This window comes from Melospiza melodia, chromosome 9 (genome assembly GCF_035770615.1).
Source record: "Melospiza melodia melodia isolate bMelMel2 chromosome 9, bMelMel2.pri, whole genome shotgun sequence".
In the NCBI taxonomy this organism is placed as follows: domain Eukaryota; kingdom Metazoa; phylum Chordata; class Aves; order Passeriformes; family Passerellidae; genus Melospiza; species Melospiza melodia.
Window position 1 is genome coordinate 18,720,605 of NC_086202.1, and position 15,285 is coordinate 18,735,889.

The 15,285-nt window shown below is 41.8% G+C and overlaps 2 protein-coding genes across 2 annotated transcripts; one reads left to right on the forward strand and one right to left on the reverse strand.

The window, feature by feature from the left end:
- The first annotated feature begins 1,152 nt into the window (after positions 1–1,152).
- Positions 1,153–8,737, forward strand: LOC134422020 (cytochrome P450 2H1-like). Its single transcript, XM_063163625.1, has 9 exons — positions 1,153–1,372; positions 2,352–2,514; positions 3,374–3,523; positions 5,260–5,420; positions 5,639–5,815; positions 6,245–6,386; positions 6,670–6,857; positions 7,318–7,459; positions 7,949–8,737. Exons 1-9 carry the CDS (start codon positions 1,196–1,198, stop codon positions 8,128–8,130), a joined length of 1,482 nt encoding a protein of 493 aa, XP_063019695.1. The 5' UTR covers positions 1,153–1,195; the 3' UTR covers positions 8,131–8,737.
- Positions 8,738–11,381: 2,644 nt separating this feature from the next.
- BLOC1S2 (biogenesis of lysosomal organelles complex 1 subunit 2) lies at positions 11,382–14,980 on the reverse strand. The gene is made up of 5 exons (XM_063163626.1): positions 14,889–14,980; positions 13,977–14,093; positions 13,031–13,150; positions 12,435–12,539; positions 11,382–11,914 (listed from the first exon to the last, which is right to left on the reverse strand). Exons 1-5 carry the CDS (start codon positions 14,938–14,940, stop codon positions 11,883–11,885), a joined length of 426 nt encoding a protein of 141 aa, XP_063019696.1. The 5' UTR covers positions 14,941–14,980; the 3' UTR covers positions 11,382–11,882.
- Positions 14,981–15,285: the final 305 nt, after the last annotated feature.

Below are 15,285 nucleotides of genomic sequence, written 5' to 3' on the forward strand. Positions count from 1 at the left end.
CATCACAGCATCTAAGGGTCAGTATCATTTTGGCTACGTGTCAAATGATGGAATGGGGTGGGAAATGTCTTGGCAGGTGGAAGAACCGATTTCTCTGACTGAAATGGTCCCTGACATGGTTGTTTGGGTGAGATACCCCTAATCTGACATTAGTTGTCTGAAAATCTGGATGAGCTCCCTTCCTGGTGTGTAAAGAGAAACAGGCACTGCCAGAGGACACTGACACCAATTTAAGGCTCATCCATTGTCAGTTGGTGCTGTACAGAGACCCAGGTGTCTGAAGCAAAGAGCAGGAGAGTGGTCAGAGTGTGACCAGAGCCTGTGGGGGGATAGGTGAGGGCTCTCCTGTAGGGCAAGTCCTACCCAGGGAGCATCCCCTGTCTGGGGTCTGGGGCTGTGGCACATAAAGCTTCTCAAAAACAGAGGGGAGGGTGGGAGGAGGAGGAGGGAGAATAAAAGACAGACAGCTGTTTCAAACAGAACTGTTCAGAGAGATTTTGCTACAGAGAACTCATACGGAGCCTCGCTGAACTGATAGAGATGGAGTTAATAATGTCAAGGTTGTGTGTTTGATCCCTGTAGGGGCCCTTCACTTCAGAGTTGGACTAGATGATCCTTGTTGGTCCCTTCCAACTCAGAATATTCTGTAAGTGTTCGACACACTTCATTTCTTTTGCCAGCATTTTCCACTGCATTGTCTTTGAACACCAGCTTCATAGATCAGAGATAAACAGAGATAACCAATCTTCCTCTGCAGATTCTCATTCAGGATTACTCTAAGAGTAATGTCATGCCTCTTTCTTATTACACAGAGACTTCCTAAGGTAATGAAAGCTATGAAAGCTATTTCTTTTTTTTTATTCCACTAATACTTCTATTCCCCTTCTTAAACTACAGTTTTTACCATCTTCTGCTCTCTACATGTTCTCATCCCTTGTTTACTTGTTTCCCTACCAGGGCTTTGCCAGGTCTTAATTACCATTGCTTTAGGACAATTACATAACTAACACAGTCAGCTTTAATAACATTCATTCTTATCATTAGCAGATTAATAAGTAAACTCATATCTCAACAGGAATGGTAAGGCACTATTGGCTAATTTCAACCACATGATTTGGTACCACAGCATATAAATAAGCATGGATGTACAGGTCCAGCACTGGGCTTTTCTGACACTTGACTTCCTCAGCCCACCATGGAGGCCCTGGGAGTGACCACTATTTTGTTGCTGGTTTGCATCTCGTGCCTTCTCTTTGCCACATGGAGAAGCAGATCTCAAAAAGGGAAGGAGCCTCCTGGTCCCACTGCATTCCCCATTGTTGGAAACCTGCTCCAGATAAACCCATGGAATTTGCCTCAAAGCTTGAAAGAGGTAAGGAACTGTCTTATTCTTTCCTATGTTTTCTTCATGGCATATAAAACAAAGTCCAATCCCACTGTTCTCAGCTAAATTCACAAGTTTAATTTGCATTGAGCAAATGTTAAACAGAAACAAAAGGTTTCCCAGATACACATGCTTATTAAGTCTATATATAATCACAGTAATCTATTGTATTTTTAAGCCTATATATTACAGGTGTGTATATATAAATATATATATATATATATGTCTATATATTATAAGTCAGTCTATATATTGGCAATGACCATAGTGAAATGAGTTATGTGCTGACCTCACAATTTGTACCACAGTACTACAATTTGCAGTGGATTTGCAATCAAGGCATTGATGCTGTTGCAGTATGATCTTCCTGTGCTTAATTCCTCACCACACTGGCAACACAGCCCGGCCATTTTTGGGGGGAGAGCCCTGCTCCATTTTGCTGCCTCTGCTCCCTAGCAGATATGTAGGATCTCCTGGGAGTGGAAGTAGCAAGTGCAAAAATTGAAGTAAAAATGTTTGGAGGTGAATTGTGCTGTCCATTCCCTCCTTTGACTGGCAAAAATACCCCTTTGAGAGGCAGTTTCACTGTTTGTGGTCAAAAATCCTTCAGGCATTTGCTTCCATGTTGTTTATGTAACTGATTTTAGAGCTCATGTAAATTGCTATCCACTATGCCCTGCACAAAGGTATTCTAAAATGTTTTGCCAGCCCTGTGAAGGGCTATTTTCTTTTCTCAGATTTGGACTGGACACTTGCCATTTCCATTCATATTCCTTATTTCTTGTATGTTTCCCTCGTCCCTCATCTGTAACTCATAATTGAAAAATCACTGCACTGTTGTTAATCAATGTCATGTCTCAACAGTGTTGGGACAATGACACATCACCTCTCAGACCTCTTTGCTACAAATGTCACAAGATTATCATTGGTGTTGTGATGTTGCTCTTTGTGCTCACCTTTCCTGCAGCTCAGTGAGAAGTACGGTCCTGTCTTCACGGTACATTTGGGCCCACAAAAGGTTGTGGTGCTGTATGGCTATGATGTGGTAAAAGAAGCTCTGGTTGATCAAGGAGATGACTTCAGTGGAAGAGGCTCTCTACCACTGATTAAAAAACTCTTCCAAGGCACAGGTATGTTCTTGGTAATGCCAGCATGCAAAACAGATGCTTTCAGAGCTTCTGAAAGAGCTCCACCACAGCTGAGAGGGCAGTGCAGCAGGGCATGGTAGATTTAATTTACTACTTTCATGCAGACAAATCAGCAATTAAAGGCAAAAAACTCAGCTCATTACTTGAACTCTTGAGCAAACTGGTCCCCTGGAAAACTATTTAAAGTCCCAGGATGGCTTCACTGAGTGCCTTTTTATTTCCAGTGTGCTCCAAGCTCTGGCTAAAATTTTGTACATTAAATGTGCCTCTAAGGTCTTACATTCATTCTCTCATTTCTGAAAATATTCTGAATATAGACACAGCTAAGAAATCAGCAAAAGTAAAGTCCACAGCACAACAAGCTAATATAGGCTGACCCAGTAAGGGTCACAGTCCAGATCAGGTCATGAGATTATTCACCAGGTCAGTCCCTGGTATGGCATTTAGAGCACATATTCCATGATGTTATATATACAGGGCAGTACCATTGGTACTGTCAATAATGATATGCTCTATTGCAGGTGCACAGCAGAACATTTGAGTGGTTCTGTCAGTGCAAAGGCCTTGTGTCCAAGACCAATTCAGTGTTACTTCTTACTTACTTGGTAACATAGTTTTTCTTATCCTGGGAATAAAGTCAGTTTTATTCAAGGGCTGTGACAGATGGATCAAATTTGTCACCTTCAGAATTGCAGAGAAGTTATGGTTTGGGGCAGATAGCAATTGCAGTGTAACTCCACAGAGAGGTGTCTTTGCATGCTGAGTACTTACTGTGTTGCTCCCATTAAAGGGAAAAAAACCCTGTTTCATCATGAAGGTCTGTTTTTCCTCCCTGTGTCAGGCATTGTGACCAGCAATGGGGAGACCTGGAAGCAGCTGAGACGATTTGCACTCACCACCCTGCGGGATTTTGGGATGGGGAAAAAGGGCATTGAGGAGCGAATCCAGGAGGAAGCTCATTTTCTGTTGGAGAGGCTCAAGAACACACATGGTATGATAAGGACTTTGTGCCTGTTGAGACACTGCATATCTGCAATTAGACAATGAGGGATGTAGGGCTGCTTCACAAAATCTATGACCCAAGGAGTGGGTGTATGGCTGCTGTTTCTGCTCCCTGCTTCTGTAGGTGAAATTATCAGTAGGCAAAATTATCAGTCAAAGGTACTGTGACTGTATGGAGGATAAAAGTAGGAGAGAGAGGCTTGGAAAGCACCTTTTAACCTATTGTGCTTGAGGAACAAGACAGGAAGGGGCAAAAGGAATGGCTTTGCCACAGAGCCAAGGCTCTGATGGAATTCAGCCATGGAGACAGTGCTGGATGCTGTCAGGTAATCAAGTATGCTCTTCTTCACCCTGTCTCCTGCAACTCTGTGTAAACAGATCTTGAAGAAGTAGGTGACCAGAGAACTCATTTGCAGATATTTGGGGTTGGGTCCATCTGAACACAAGACAATAGATCCCAGTATTGATGAGACTGTCCAATGGGAACAGGTATATAAGCTGCTTCTGAGGGCAGGGTATAAGGTTACCCACTTGCTTCCAATCTGTAAATGTGTTTTCTAGTACTATGTAAGTCAGTGTTACTTCTAAATGTGTCCCCTGAGGGTGGCACAGTACCAGCCACCCTTTTCATTGCCAGCCCTCAATGTGTGCCTATTCTGCAAGGGGGAAAAGCAGACAGATCTAAAAGAATGATTAAGCATCACTGTTTTATATGAGCCACTAGACAATTCAATCTGGCTTCTCAGATAAGCATTTGTTTTATAAAACAGAGAAAACACTCTCACCTGCATTGCTTTTATCTTTTGACTATCACAGTAATACTATATTTCTTATGCCCTTATGCAAGCCTCTAACTCTGGCTCACCTTGTTGCATCATCTTTTACTGTGTATTAAAAGGTTTTATAAGCAAGATATATACAAGCAAAAAGCATAAATCCATTATTTATCCTTAATGCAATTAATAGATAGCTATAACTAGTGTCTTCTACATTCAGCATCAATATACTCACCACCTCTGAAATATCCACTGAGTCTTCAATGGCCATGGAGTCACCAGTCAAACAGAGAACTGGTGCTATTGCTCCGTGGAATAGTCTGCTACCAAGTTGACATTTTCTCACTCTGTGGTTTTCTTTCAGGATTTTATACCTTTTCATGTTATTGTTTCTCATCTTGAACCCTTGAGATGCACCCTATCACTGTCTGCAATTAGCTTTCCTTTCTTTCTTTGGTCTAATCTTGCTTTTTGCTTACACCATAATTCTCTGCACAGGAGTCATGCAGCTCTGCTGTCAAAACTAGACTTTGATCACAGGCATTTGAACGCCAAGGGGAGGGTTATGTAACCGAGGTTACACTAATAAAGTTAATAAGGAGAGTGCAATAACCTAAAGAAATGGTTCAGGCAAAGTCTCCATGGTTTCATTGGGATTTTGTGGGAATGTTAGGCTGTTTCTAATAAACAGTCTGTAAGACAGACAGGCATGTGCTAGCTGAAGAGCAACAAAGGCACTCAGACCAGTGTTCTGCCGAGAACAAGACAGAAGAGATAAACCACTATATTAGTTCACTTCAAGAATAAGTTGGTAGGCCCTTCACTGTCCTTTCAAAGGAGTGCCAAATTCTGGATCTCCAGAGAATGTGAAACTACTTTGTAGGGTCAGAGGAGGGGTTGATCCATCAAATACTGAAAGCAAGATACCTTTTTTTGATGCCTGTTGCAGAGAAACCTCTGAACCCCAGTGGTTTCCTAATCCATGCTGTTGCCAACATCATCTGCTCCATCGTCTTTGGGGATCGGTTTGACTATGAGGACAAGAGATTTCTAAGTTTAATTGATTGGATAGAGGAAAACAACAAGCTCCAAACCACTATACAAACACAGGTGTGTCTGGTTTTATTTAATATATTTGTTAGTTATTATAATATTCAAATCCCTGAATGTAGTCAAACCATAAAGTAAATGGCCATAAAATCCTGAGTAAGAAAGACCTACTGTTCCAAAACAGTTTAAATGCCCCATTTTCATAGTTACAATCAGGGGAACATTTTAGTTTATTCACATTAATCAGAATGTGCTTTTTCATCCCTTTATTTTTACAGTTATATAATTTTTTCCCAACTGTCATGGATTATCTACCTGGACCTCATCAACGACTGATAAAAAATTTTGAAAAAGTTGATAAATTTACAACAGATATCGTAATGGAACACCAGAAAACCCTGGATCCCACTTGTCCTCGAGATTTTATTGATGCTTTTCTTAATAAAATGGAACAGGTACTGTAAGAGTAGAGATGTATTAGATTACATGGAAATCACTACTTGAATCAGATCTTTTCTTTTTACTTGTGATGGGACACTGGATTTTTGCAAATACAGAGAGAAACTTGCTCTTCATGACACATTGACTTCATTTTATCCTCTCCATTTTTTTATCAAGGATTTTTAAACACAAAATTAACAGCGTGAGCCAAAGTGATGAAAGCTGAAGACCAATCTGGTTAATATAATTCAATGCTCCTTCCATATCATAATATTATTTAGTAAACCTATATAAATGCTGGTGTTCTGGAGAGTAAGTGTATTTTTTAAAGAACACTAGATGTTCTTTCTAAAGATAAACCTACATTATGGGTACAGAATTTTTCTTTTTAAGCATACTTCTTGGGTTTGTCATTCAACACCTTCTGCCAAATCTTCCTGCAGGAGAAAGGGAATGCTGACTCAAAATTTACCATTGAGACCTTGAGCAGAACCACACTCGACTTGTTCCTTGCAGGAACAGGGACCACAAGCATCACACTGAGATTTGCAATTCTGATTCTTCATAAATACCCGGAAATAGTAGGTAATGAAAATAAATAGTTTAAAAAATTTTAATAGGTTGTGGGATCAGTTTGGACAATTCCTGTCACTACCACATGTGGCAATACTCCCCTGAATAAGGAAGTAGGTTTTAGCAGTGTGGAGATGTGTGTAAGTCTTAGTTGTCTTCACAAGAAGCAGATGTTAGTACTGAGTATAATCATATATTCCTTGCATGCTAAAAGCATATTTTGTTGTATATAAGGAGAGGTTCAGGCAAACAGATGGGGGATTTGTTCATTCAACATTTACTTATTTCTCAACAGAGAAAATGCAAAAGGAGATTGATTCCGTGATTGGCCGAGAGCGAAGCCCTCGCATGTCGGATCGGAGCCAGATGCCCTTTACAGATGCTGTGATCCATGAAATCCAGAGATACATTGACTTCCTTCCTATTAATGTCCCACATGCTGTAATCAGAGACACCAAGTTCAGAGACTATTTTATCCCCAAGGTCTGTTACACTGTATCTGAGAAAGGTCATAATCTCTTGAAAACAACAATTGAGTTTTGTTCTTTGTATTTATTTTCAAAAGCATTGAAATGTGATACTCAATTTAATTTTTTTTTGTAAGGGGATTCTGGAAGTTGCTGAGTCCAAGCCCTTGTATTAGAAAAAAAAAAGAAAATACTTTTGCATCCTCTGTGTGAAGAGGGAGATATTTCTGGGGTTTTTTTTCACATCACTGTAAGGTGTAATTTATTTGGACACAATATTAAATACTCTAAACAGACTCTTTATGAAAATTCCCTAAAAAACATCTTTGCCATACCAATGGCATATATTTTTGTGCATTAAATGTTCATTTAAAAGTGGTTAAACTTTGACTACCCTTTTGTTTAGCTCTGGGAACTTCTTAGGGCCTCCTTGCTTTAACATATCTCCATTGTACCTTTTGTTTTTGTTAATTCAGGACACTCTGATATTCCCTATGCTGAGTTCTGTCCTACATGATAGCAAGGAATTTCCAAATCCAGAAAAATTTGACCCAGGACATTTCTTGAATGCAAATGGTACCTTTAAAAAGAGTGACTACTTCATGCCATTTTCTACAGGTAAGACCTCTTGCTATTTCAGATCCCAGACCATCCTGTCCTGAAATCTCTCTGAAGATTTCATGGCTCCATCACCATTATCTGTACAACAATGTCAGCTGACATCTGCTAGAGTCACTTCTGGGAAGCTCTAACCCCTGTACTACAGTTCCAGCTGACTTCCTTTTTTAGCAAACACAAGAACTCCTCCAATGCCTTCTACAAGATGTTTAAGATGTGGGACTCAACCACACAACTTGTCTCTCAAACCATCAAACAGCAGCAGCACTTGAGCAACCAAAGCCTTCAAACTGCCTTCACTCACTGAGCACTCTTGTTGGTCTAGACCTTTAGTTCCTAGTTTCATTCATGCTTCCCCAAAATACTGCAGTGCTGCCTGTGCAGTCTGAGATGTCTCAGTTTTCATGGAACTGTGGCTAAAATCAGTTATCAGCAAAATACACCACTGTGACCTCTTTCTTTTTTTGGTTTTTTTTTTTTTGATTGCAGGAAAACGCATCTGTGCAGGAGAAGGTCTGGCCCGGATGGAGATATTCATATTTTTAACATCTATCCTGCAGAACTTCACTTTGAAGCCTGTTGTGGATCACAAAGACATTGACATCACCCCAGTAGTCACCAGTCTGGCAAACTTGCCCCATGACTATGAGGTCTCTTTTGTTCCACGTTAGCCAAGTGAGGAGTTTCCAGCTCCCAAATTCAGGAGTGCTCTGGCTGAATGACAGTCATTCCCCAGTCTGTTGAGAATGAAACACTCAAACCATTTATGGAGAGAAGAGCGCTTAGAAAAGAAAATTGTATGGTGCTTTTATAATCACCACAGCCAGCTCTTAACAGAGTAGGCAATCACACAGGGAAGGACACACTACCCTGTGCAAAATTACAGATTCTCCTCTGCATCTACCTCAGCCAGCTGTGGTTGCTGTCTGGCTCCTGACATGCCAGGCTGCCTGCACGAGTTCTCTGAGAGCCCTGCTGCTGCTGCCCCTACCACCTGACAGGTTCCACCAGGAATAGATGCTTGTACTCCAGGGTTTTTACAAACTCTGTTTGAAGTACCTCTCTCTGTACTTTCAGTTTCTTTGTAATCTATTTGTAAAGACAAACATAAGGGTATTTTGTGGTAAATAATATAGACTTCTTTCCCGAAAACTTACTGTCTACTGTAGTGGGGATAGAGCTTGTCAATGACTGGGCAGATGGGTTATCCTCTGTGATTACAATGAGGGTTTGTGAAATTACAATTTATACTGCAAAATAAAGAAGTAGTATACTGAATTGTTGTTTTTCTGATATTCCAGAACATCTTTTAGTGAAAAACCAGTGTCCACAAAGCTTATGTTCCAAAATCTCTTTCAAGTCCTGTACACATTTGACTGCTTCATTTCACTCATATGAAATGTACTGTGGCTTGAAGAATGAGCTGGTTAATGATCTATAAACATCCATTCCCAATTTGGAATAAAGCTGCACTGACCCTATGGGACCCATCAGAACCCCAACTGTGGTTACAGAGCTGTTCATTGGGGAGAAAAGGACAAATTAAATCATACCAGGATCCCCCCCAGTACCTTTTCCTAGATGAATGCCAGCTTGCAGCTTCCCAATATTTTATGAAGTACATAAAGATCACTACAGCAATGTTACAATAAGGAAAAAAAATAATTAATAGAGTTTATATGACTTGCTAAGCATATATGCACAGATCAATGCTTGGCATTTCCTGCCTTGATCACATTCCCATCAATGTATAGTGATTACAGTGAAGAGAGAGAGCTCAATCTATAGTATGTGGGAAAAGACAGAACTGTAAAATTACCACAATGCCATTAACTGTTTATGTGAAACAGACAGAACTTGCTTCCTTTCAAAGATTAATAAGCTAGATATACTATGCATTACTAGCATGATATTACAAAGACAAAAAGCCACAAATTCCACAGAATCACAGAAATAAATTCCCTCACCAGATAAAAAGAAGAAAGCACTGTACTTCCTCTTTAGCTGTGCCATGACAAAAATAGCCAAAGCAAATGAGGGAGCAGCTTCCTTATTCCAGTTATCTTTCTTCATGCTGAGAAGTCAAGGAGGCAGGCAATGCAGATCAGCAAAACAGATTTAGTGCCTGGAGACTCCACCATGGTATGAAGTGGGCTTTGGGATTAGAGGGCTAAAGCCATGTGCCCTGATTCTGAACACTGTGGATATCTCCACAAAGTACTGCTCTGAAACTTGAATGACTTCAGCATAACCTGTTAGAGCAGCTGGGCAGAACTGTCTTCAGATGCTGGAAAAAAAAATCTCTGGAACTGAACTCTTCTGCTTCTTCTAAAAGAGCTGTTATTTGCTAGGCTGATTTTCATTCCCTGGTTTGCAGTTGCAGTCCAAGCCATCAAGAACTGCTTCAGCTCCAAAGTGGTTTGCAGACCATTTTGATGACTCACTTTGCCCCTGGACTCTCATCCATCGGCCCTCCCTTTTCTGTTTTCCTCCTGTTCCTCCTTTTAAGAACCCACTATTTTCTTACTCTATTTTCCACCAGAAAATGCTGCAAAGAACTCTGAGATTTATCTCCTCTGGAATTTCTCAGGGATTCTTCAGTAGCTGAGCAGTAACCAAGTTGTGGCTTTGCTTTTAGACTGACTATACATTTCCCCAGTACAATGCTGTTCACACACACCTGTGTCTCTTCCATGGTGCTACTCTCCAAGGACCTGCCACCCTTGACATGATGTGGATTCTACCAGTGGATTCTACCAGAGGTCCCTCAGGCAGGGAGGGTAACAGTTACTCAGAGACACAACTGGGAACATAGCTGTCAGCTCTTAGCCTAACTAGAATGCCACTCTCACAGTTTTCCAGCCAGCCAGGAAGTCCATCTCTAAAATTTCCTCTCAAAAAGAAAGTCTATTGTGGGACAAGCCCTTCTCTCATTTTTGCTTTCTGGAGGTGGAATACTCAAAGAGTTTGTGAAGGAACTATTTCTTACCTTTCTTACCTGAAAACATTGAGCACTTGGTGACAGTGTATGGCTAGAAGGATTTCCATCTTCAGAGCCCCTGGAGGTTTTCATCCTTGTAGTTTTAAAATGGCACTGTATTTTGTACACACAGAAAAGCAACTTTTTCAAGAGGAACAGCCCATGGTCGATCCTCTGCCTTTCCTGTGGGATCTGTGGTTTTCCCTGCTGGAATGGTGCCTCCCTGTGTTCCCCTGCAGTCCTGCCAGGTAACACCATGAGCACAGAAATGCTATTTCTATATCAAACCCAGGATTTTCAAAGTGATGGTGAAGGCACTCAAAAATCATCTGCTTCACTCTTCAAAAAGAGCACTAGGGAAAAGTGTCCATCCTGACTAAACAATGGCTGTACACAGCCTGACAGCATGATCTTTATCACACTAGCACCTGACTTGTAAACATTCTAAAGTTTGAACCACTTCCTTCTTACATACAGCACTTGCACTGTCTTCAACTACAACTCACTCAAAAGCCAGCCTGAATTACTTAAGGTCAGCAGGTACAAAAAAAATATCCTTGGAGTAGGACAAATAACTGTTCAGTACAAAGGACTCTGCCAAACCAGCAATTTGGAATGTTGTTAACCTAGTAGAGAAGTAGATTTTTGTGGTAGGCATGCCACTTCAAAAACTACTAGGATCAAAATTCACTGGTGAAGTAGAGAAAGGGTCTGCTAAGTCAACTGATCATGTAATAAAAGTATTATGTCTTGAAACTTCACCAGAGGTTCAGACAGTCAAAGAATATAATGGCAGGAATACTTGATGCAGACGTTTAAAACATGTTCTCTTCTATCATCCCTAGTAGCTTGAAGGAGTTTGTCTTTATTAACAGACCCCTTTAAAAAATAAAAAAAACAGCTTGTGTAATCTTTCCAACAGAAGTTGAGATTCCAGAGAAATATATACAGCAAGTTTATTGTAAATTTGTCTCTCTGTTTCAAACAGATAAAAGGGGACACCAAAATGAAGTGTTTTCAATACCCCACCCATTAAGTCCAAAGTTCCAGGTATCTTCCCAACACAGAACCCAATGAAGGAAAAATTGAAGTTTAGGTCCAGCTGCTACTAAGGGAAAATGTCTTTACAGATTATGGAAGACTTTCCCTAGACCAAGTATTTCATGTGGAGAACAGGACTTACACACATATAGCCAATACTGACATGAGTTAAAGACAGGCTTCTACTTTTCACTGCAGAACTGAGGCAACAGTACCCCTTGAGAAGAGGAAAATATTATTCAGCCTTAAGCCTGAACACAGCCTACCAATAGCTGGAAAAAGTCCCAGTCTCCATGTCAGTTGTAAACCAAATCCTTGTCAAACATACAGAATTTGCTGCTGTGCAAAACCAGAGATCAGACGGATTCACTGCCCAACTCCAGCTTACAGACTATGGTAATTTCATCGTTTCTCCAGTTTTTTGTACTTGGCTTCTGCAGAAGGAAAAATAGTACTTTAGTACTTGGTAGGTAAAAGTTTTGCAACCTGTAAGCTAATTTACTGTATCATTCAGGATCCTTTTTTCCTAATGCATTTAGGCAGATAAAATTGTACAATAATTTTTTTAAGAACCCAGTGCTTAAGTCAGACAATAATATTAATTTAAGCCAAGAGGGCTTGGGTTGCTGGTGGAACATTATGAACCCCTTAATTTGCAAGGTTAAACATCAGACTTTAAATTATAAGTCAGTGCCTACCATAAAGAAAAACCAAGCCTCACTAATAAGCAGTAGTTTAACAACACCTGTACTAGTCCACCGTAACATAACTCATGACATGAATCTTTTCCCAATGCTTATCACTTCATAGACAATGTTTGTGCTCAAAAGCAGCACAGGCAACTCTGCACCTCAGATTTGTTAAACGAAACAGAGTTTACTTTCTTTCATTCTTTTTAAATCCTCTTGCAAGGCACTATGCTTCTAGGTCTTAACAGTGGAGGATGATAGTTACCAAGTTTTTTGGAATATGCATCCAGTTTATAAGCTGCCTGCTCCAGAGCTGCAACCTGTTCCTCAATTAGGTCTATCTGTTCCAGATATGGCTGAAGATCAGCATCTTAAAAAAGCATGAAAATTTTATCTGTCAGTTCTCAGTAATGCACTTCCAAGAAACACTTCACACTCGAAACACAAGAATTTCTTATTACATTCTTCAGATAGGACACTTCAAAAGGTGCCCTCTCCCAGCCCAAAATTAAGTGGTGACTCTGACAGCCATGTTCCAGGAAAATATTAAATGTTTAAGTGTACTGTCTAGTCTCTAACACAAGTAACAAGAGAACGTGAATTAAAAGAAGTGTTATACCTATCAGATCCAGAGTCTGGGGTAAACCAGGACACAAATTCAGATGTATTTTCTCTTACAGTAGTCTACAGAGTCTAAAGCTGTTAAGAAATATACAAGACTGGCATTGCATAGCAGCACATCTATCAGTGAGTTTTATTTCCTTCAACACTAATGGAGTGTGAACCTTCTGACTCTAAGATGTTTTATTTCCCAAACAAGTGTGCCATTTATGACACCCCTACCTTACTTGGTGTACTTACATTTTTGGTTTAAATCCTTCAGATTTCTACTGATGTTTATAGCAATATCTTTCATTTCTAAGTACTTCAAGCTAGTCAGCTTATTCATGTTTTCCAAGAGTTTGTAGTCTTCACTGGTGGCTTAAAAAAATATAAAGTATATTTTAATTAAAGGTGATGTGGTTTGAATTGTGTGCAGACTCTTCAAGAGGACAAGAGATTTCAATCCAACAGCCAAATAAAGCACAACAGTTTAGATGGCAATACAGGTTATTAGTATACACTCTACAAAAAGATGACATTTTGTGAATTCCAAAAATCAACTGCACTGATGAATTTACTTCTAAATTTTTTTGAAAAAAATTTACTAAGTCCTCATATTTCTATTCTTAACTCTGTCAGTTTGACACTTAAGTTTACAAAACTGATAGCACAAATCCAGACTAGTAATTTGTACCATATATTCTTCCAGTCTGCAAATCAGGAGTGCTTTCAAAATTAGAGCCTAGGACATGCATTAACTTGGTGAACAGTTTACTTTGCTCCAGTTAATTTTGCACAGCAGTTTATTCTAAAGCATAAATGTTGGAAAACATATATGATCCCTGCTCTCAAGAAAAAAATGACTCCACTCTCTGTAGTGCCTCTCTCCTACTCTGTTTTAACCTAGATGCTTTTGTTAGATTGACTTTCCATGTACAAACTTCTTTGAGATTAAAAAGAAATATTTTTAATCTGCTAATATCACACTGAATTGTTCTGAAAAATATTTGTAATATTCTGGGACTTCATTAAATTATTATAACCAATCTCAGTGTTCTTAGCAGCCTATCAATGTGCCAAATTTGGACTGCCAGTCTTACCAGACGCAATCTAAATAGTTACAGTTTAGACAAGCTATCCAAGAGATTTCTTTCAAACAAAGTGGAAAAAAAAGAACTTGCAGGTCAGTATTGCAGTGCCTTACCTGTCAGTTCACCTGTCAGGTAAGTGGCCATTTTGCTGAACATGTCTTTGCAGAGTTCATTGATATCTGCTTCTGCTGGCTCCTTAGCTTCCTCTGCAGTTTCAATAGCAGGATCCTCTACTCAGGGAAAGACATTACAGGGTTAAGACAAACTATAGCAAGTCCGGAAGCACAACAGAAAGATTACATGGTTCCATTTTCCCCCCCTTAAGCTGACTACAGCTGCTTTTCATGTAAATTGCCTTCTTTACACGTTACACTGTTAAGGAGTAACAAACCACGGCAGCTTCTTCAAAGTAGCACCATCATTATTTCCAAATAATACTTTAGGGAGCATTCAAGAGAGAGGCACCCAGTCTGACAGCACTGACAAGCATTAGTCCCCCTCGTGCCTAGACAGCAAAACAGTTTGGGCAGAACTTCTGAGTGGCTGAGTGCACGGCGCTGCTGTTTATTTCTAGTCACCGACTCGGAAAAGAAGCACCGCTGCCCCAATCCGCTTCATATGGGCTACAACAGATCCCCACCTGCGGAAAGCGGCAATCGCCGCTTTCTTCTCAAACCCGTTTCTGCCACAATCTGCCCTTGTTCGGCCCCTTCCCGGAGCAGTCCGGCACCTCTCCCCCAGCCCGGCAGGCCGCTCCTTCCCCCGTCGGCAGCGTTTGCCGGCTCGCACACGAAGGCTGCCCGAGGCCCGCGGCTCCCTCCGACCGAAGCGGTGGCAGGGCCAGGACTCGGCCGGTCCCCGGGGCAGCAGCGGCAGGAGGCGTACGGCCCGGCCCGGCCCGGCCGGCACATGCCAGGCCGCGGGCTCGCCAGGAGCTCCTGCCCGCGCCGCACCCTCCCCGGGCCGGGCCCAACCCCGCACCGCGACTCCGGCCCCCGTCCTGCACCCCGGCCCCGGTCCCTTACGCTTGGCAGGCTGCGCGCCGGCCTCGGGCGGCCCCTCCGCCGCGGCCGCCATGGGCACACAGCCGCTCCCACGGCCGGAGCCGCCTCCTCCGGGCCGCGCCAGGCCCGGGCCCGCCCCGCGCCCGGCGCAAGGAGGAGCGCCCGGAGCCCCCGCCCCTGAGTGGCGGCCACAGCAGGTGTGCGGGGGGCCGGCACTGCGGGGACGGCTGCAGGAAAGAGACGAATGCCGAGGTGTAAAAGGTGTACGAGGTTACTTTACTCCAGGCGTTACAGGCAGTGAAGCCGGACCGAGAGCGCCCGGTCTGTGCTCGATGCGCTGCGCTGTCAGTGCGCTCATTTCCCCCTTCCCACCGCAACCGGAGCGTCATTGCAGGAGCACCGGCAGGACTCTCACACC

Bases quoted from the DNA above. Each gene is read 5' to 3' on its own strand.
- LOC134422020 (XM_063163625.1), top strand. From the start codon at position 1,196: ATGGAGGCCCTGGGAGTGACCACTATTTTGTTGCTGGTTTGCATCTCG. The intron at 6,858-7,317 runs GTCTGTTACACT...TTGTTAATTCAG, and splicing joins GAGACTATTTTATCCCCAAG to GACACTCTGATATTCCCTAT. The intron at 7,460-7,948 runs GTAAGACCTCTT...TTTTGATTGCAG, and splicing joins CTTCATGCCATTTTCTACAG to GAAAACGCATCTGTGCAGGA.
- BLOC1S2 (XM_063163626.1), bottom strand. From the start codon at position 14,940: ATGGCGGCCGCGGCGGAGGGGCCGCCCGAGGCCGGCGCGCAGCCTGCC. The intron at 13,151-13,976 runs GTAAGGCACTGC...TATTTTTTTAAG, and splicing joins CCTGACAGGTGAACTGACAG to CCACCAGTGAAGACTACAAA. The intron at 11,915-12,434 runs GTAACTATCATC...TTCCTTCTGCAG, and splicing joins TGCATATTCCAAAAAACTTG to AAGCCAAGTACAAAAAACTG.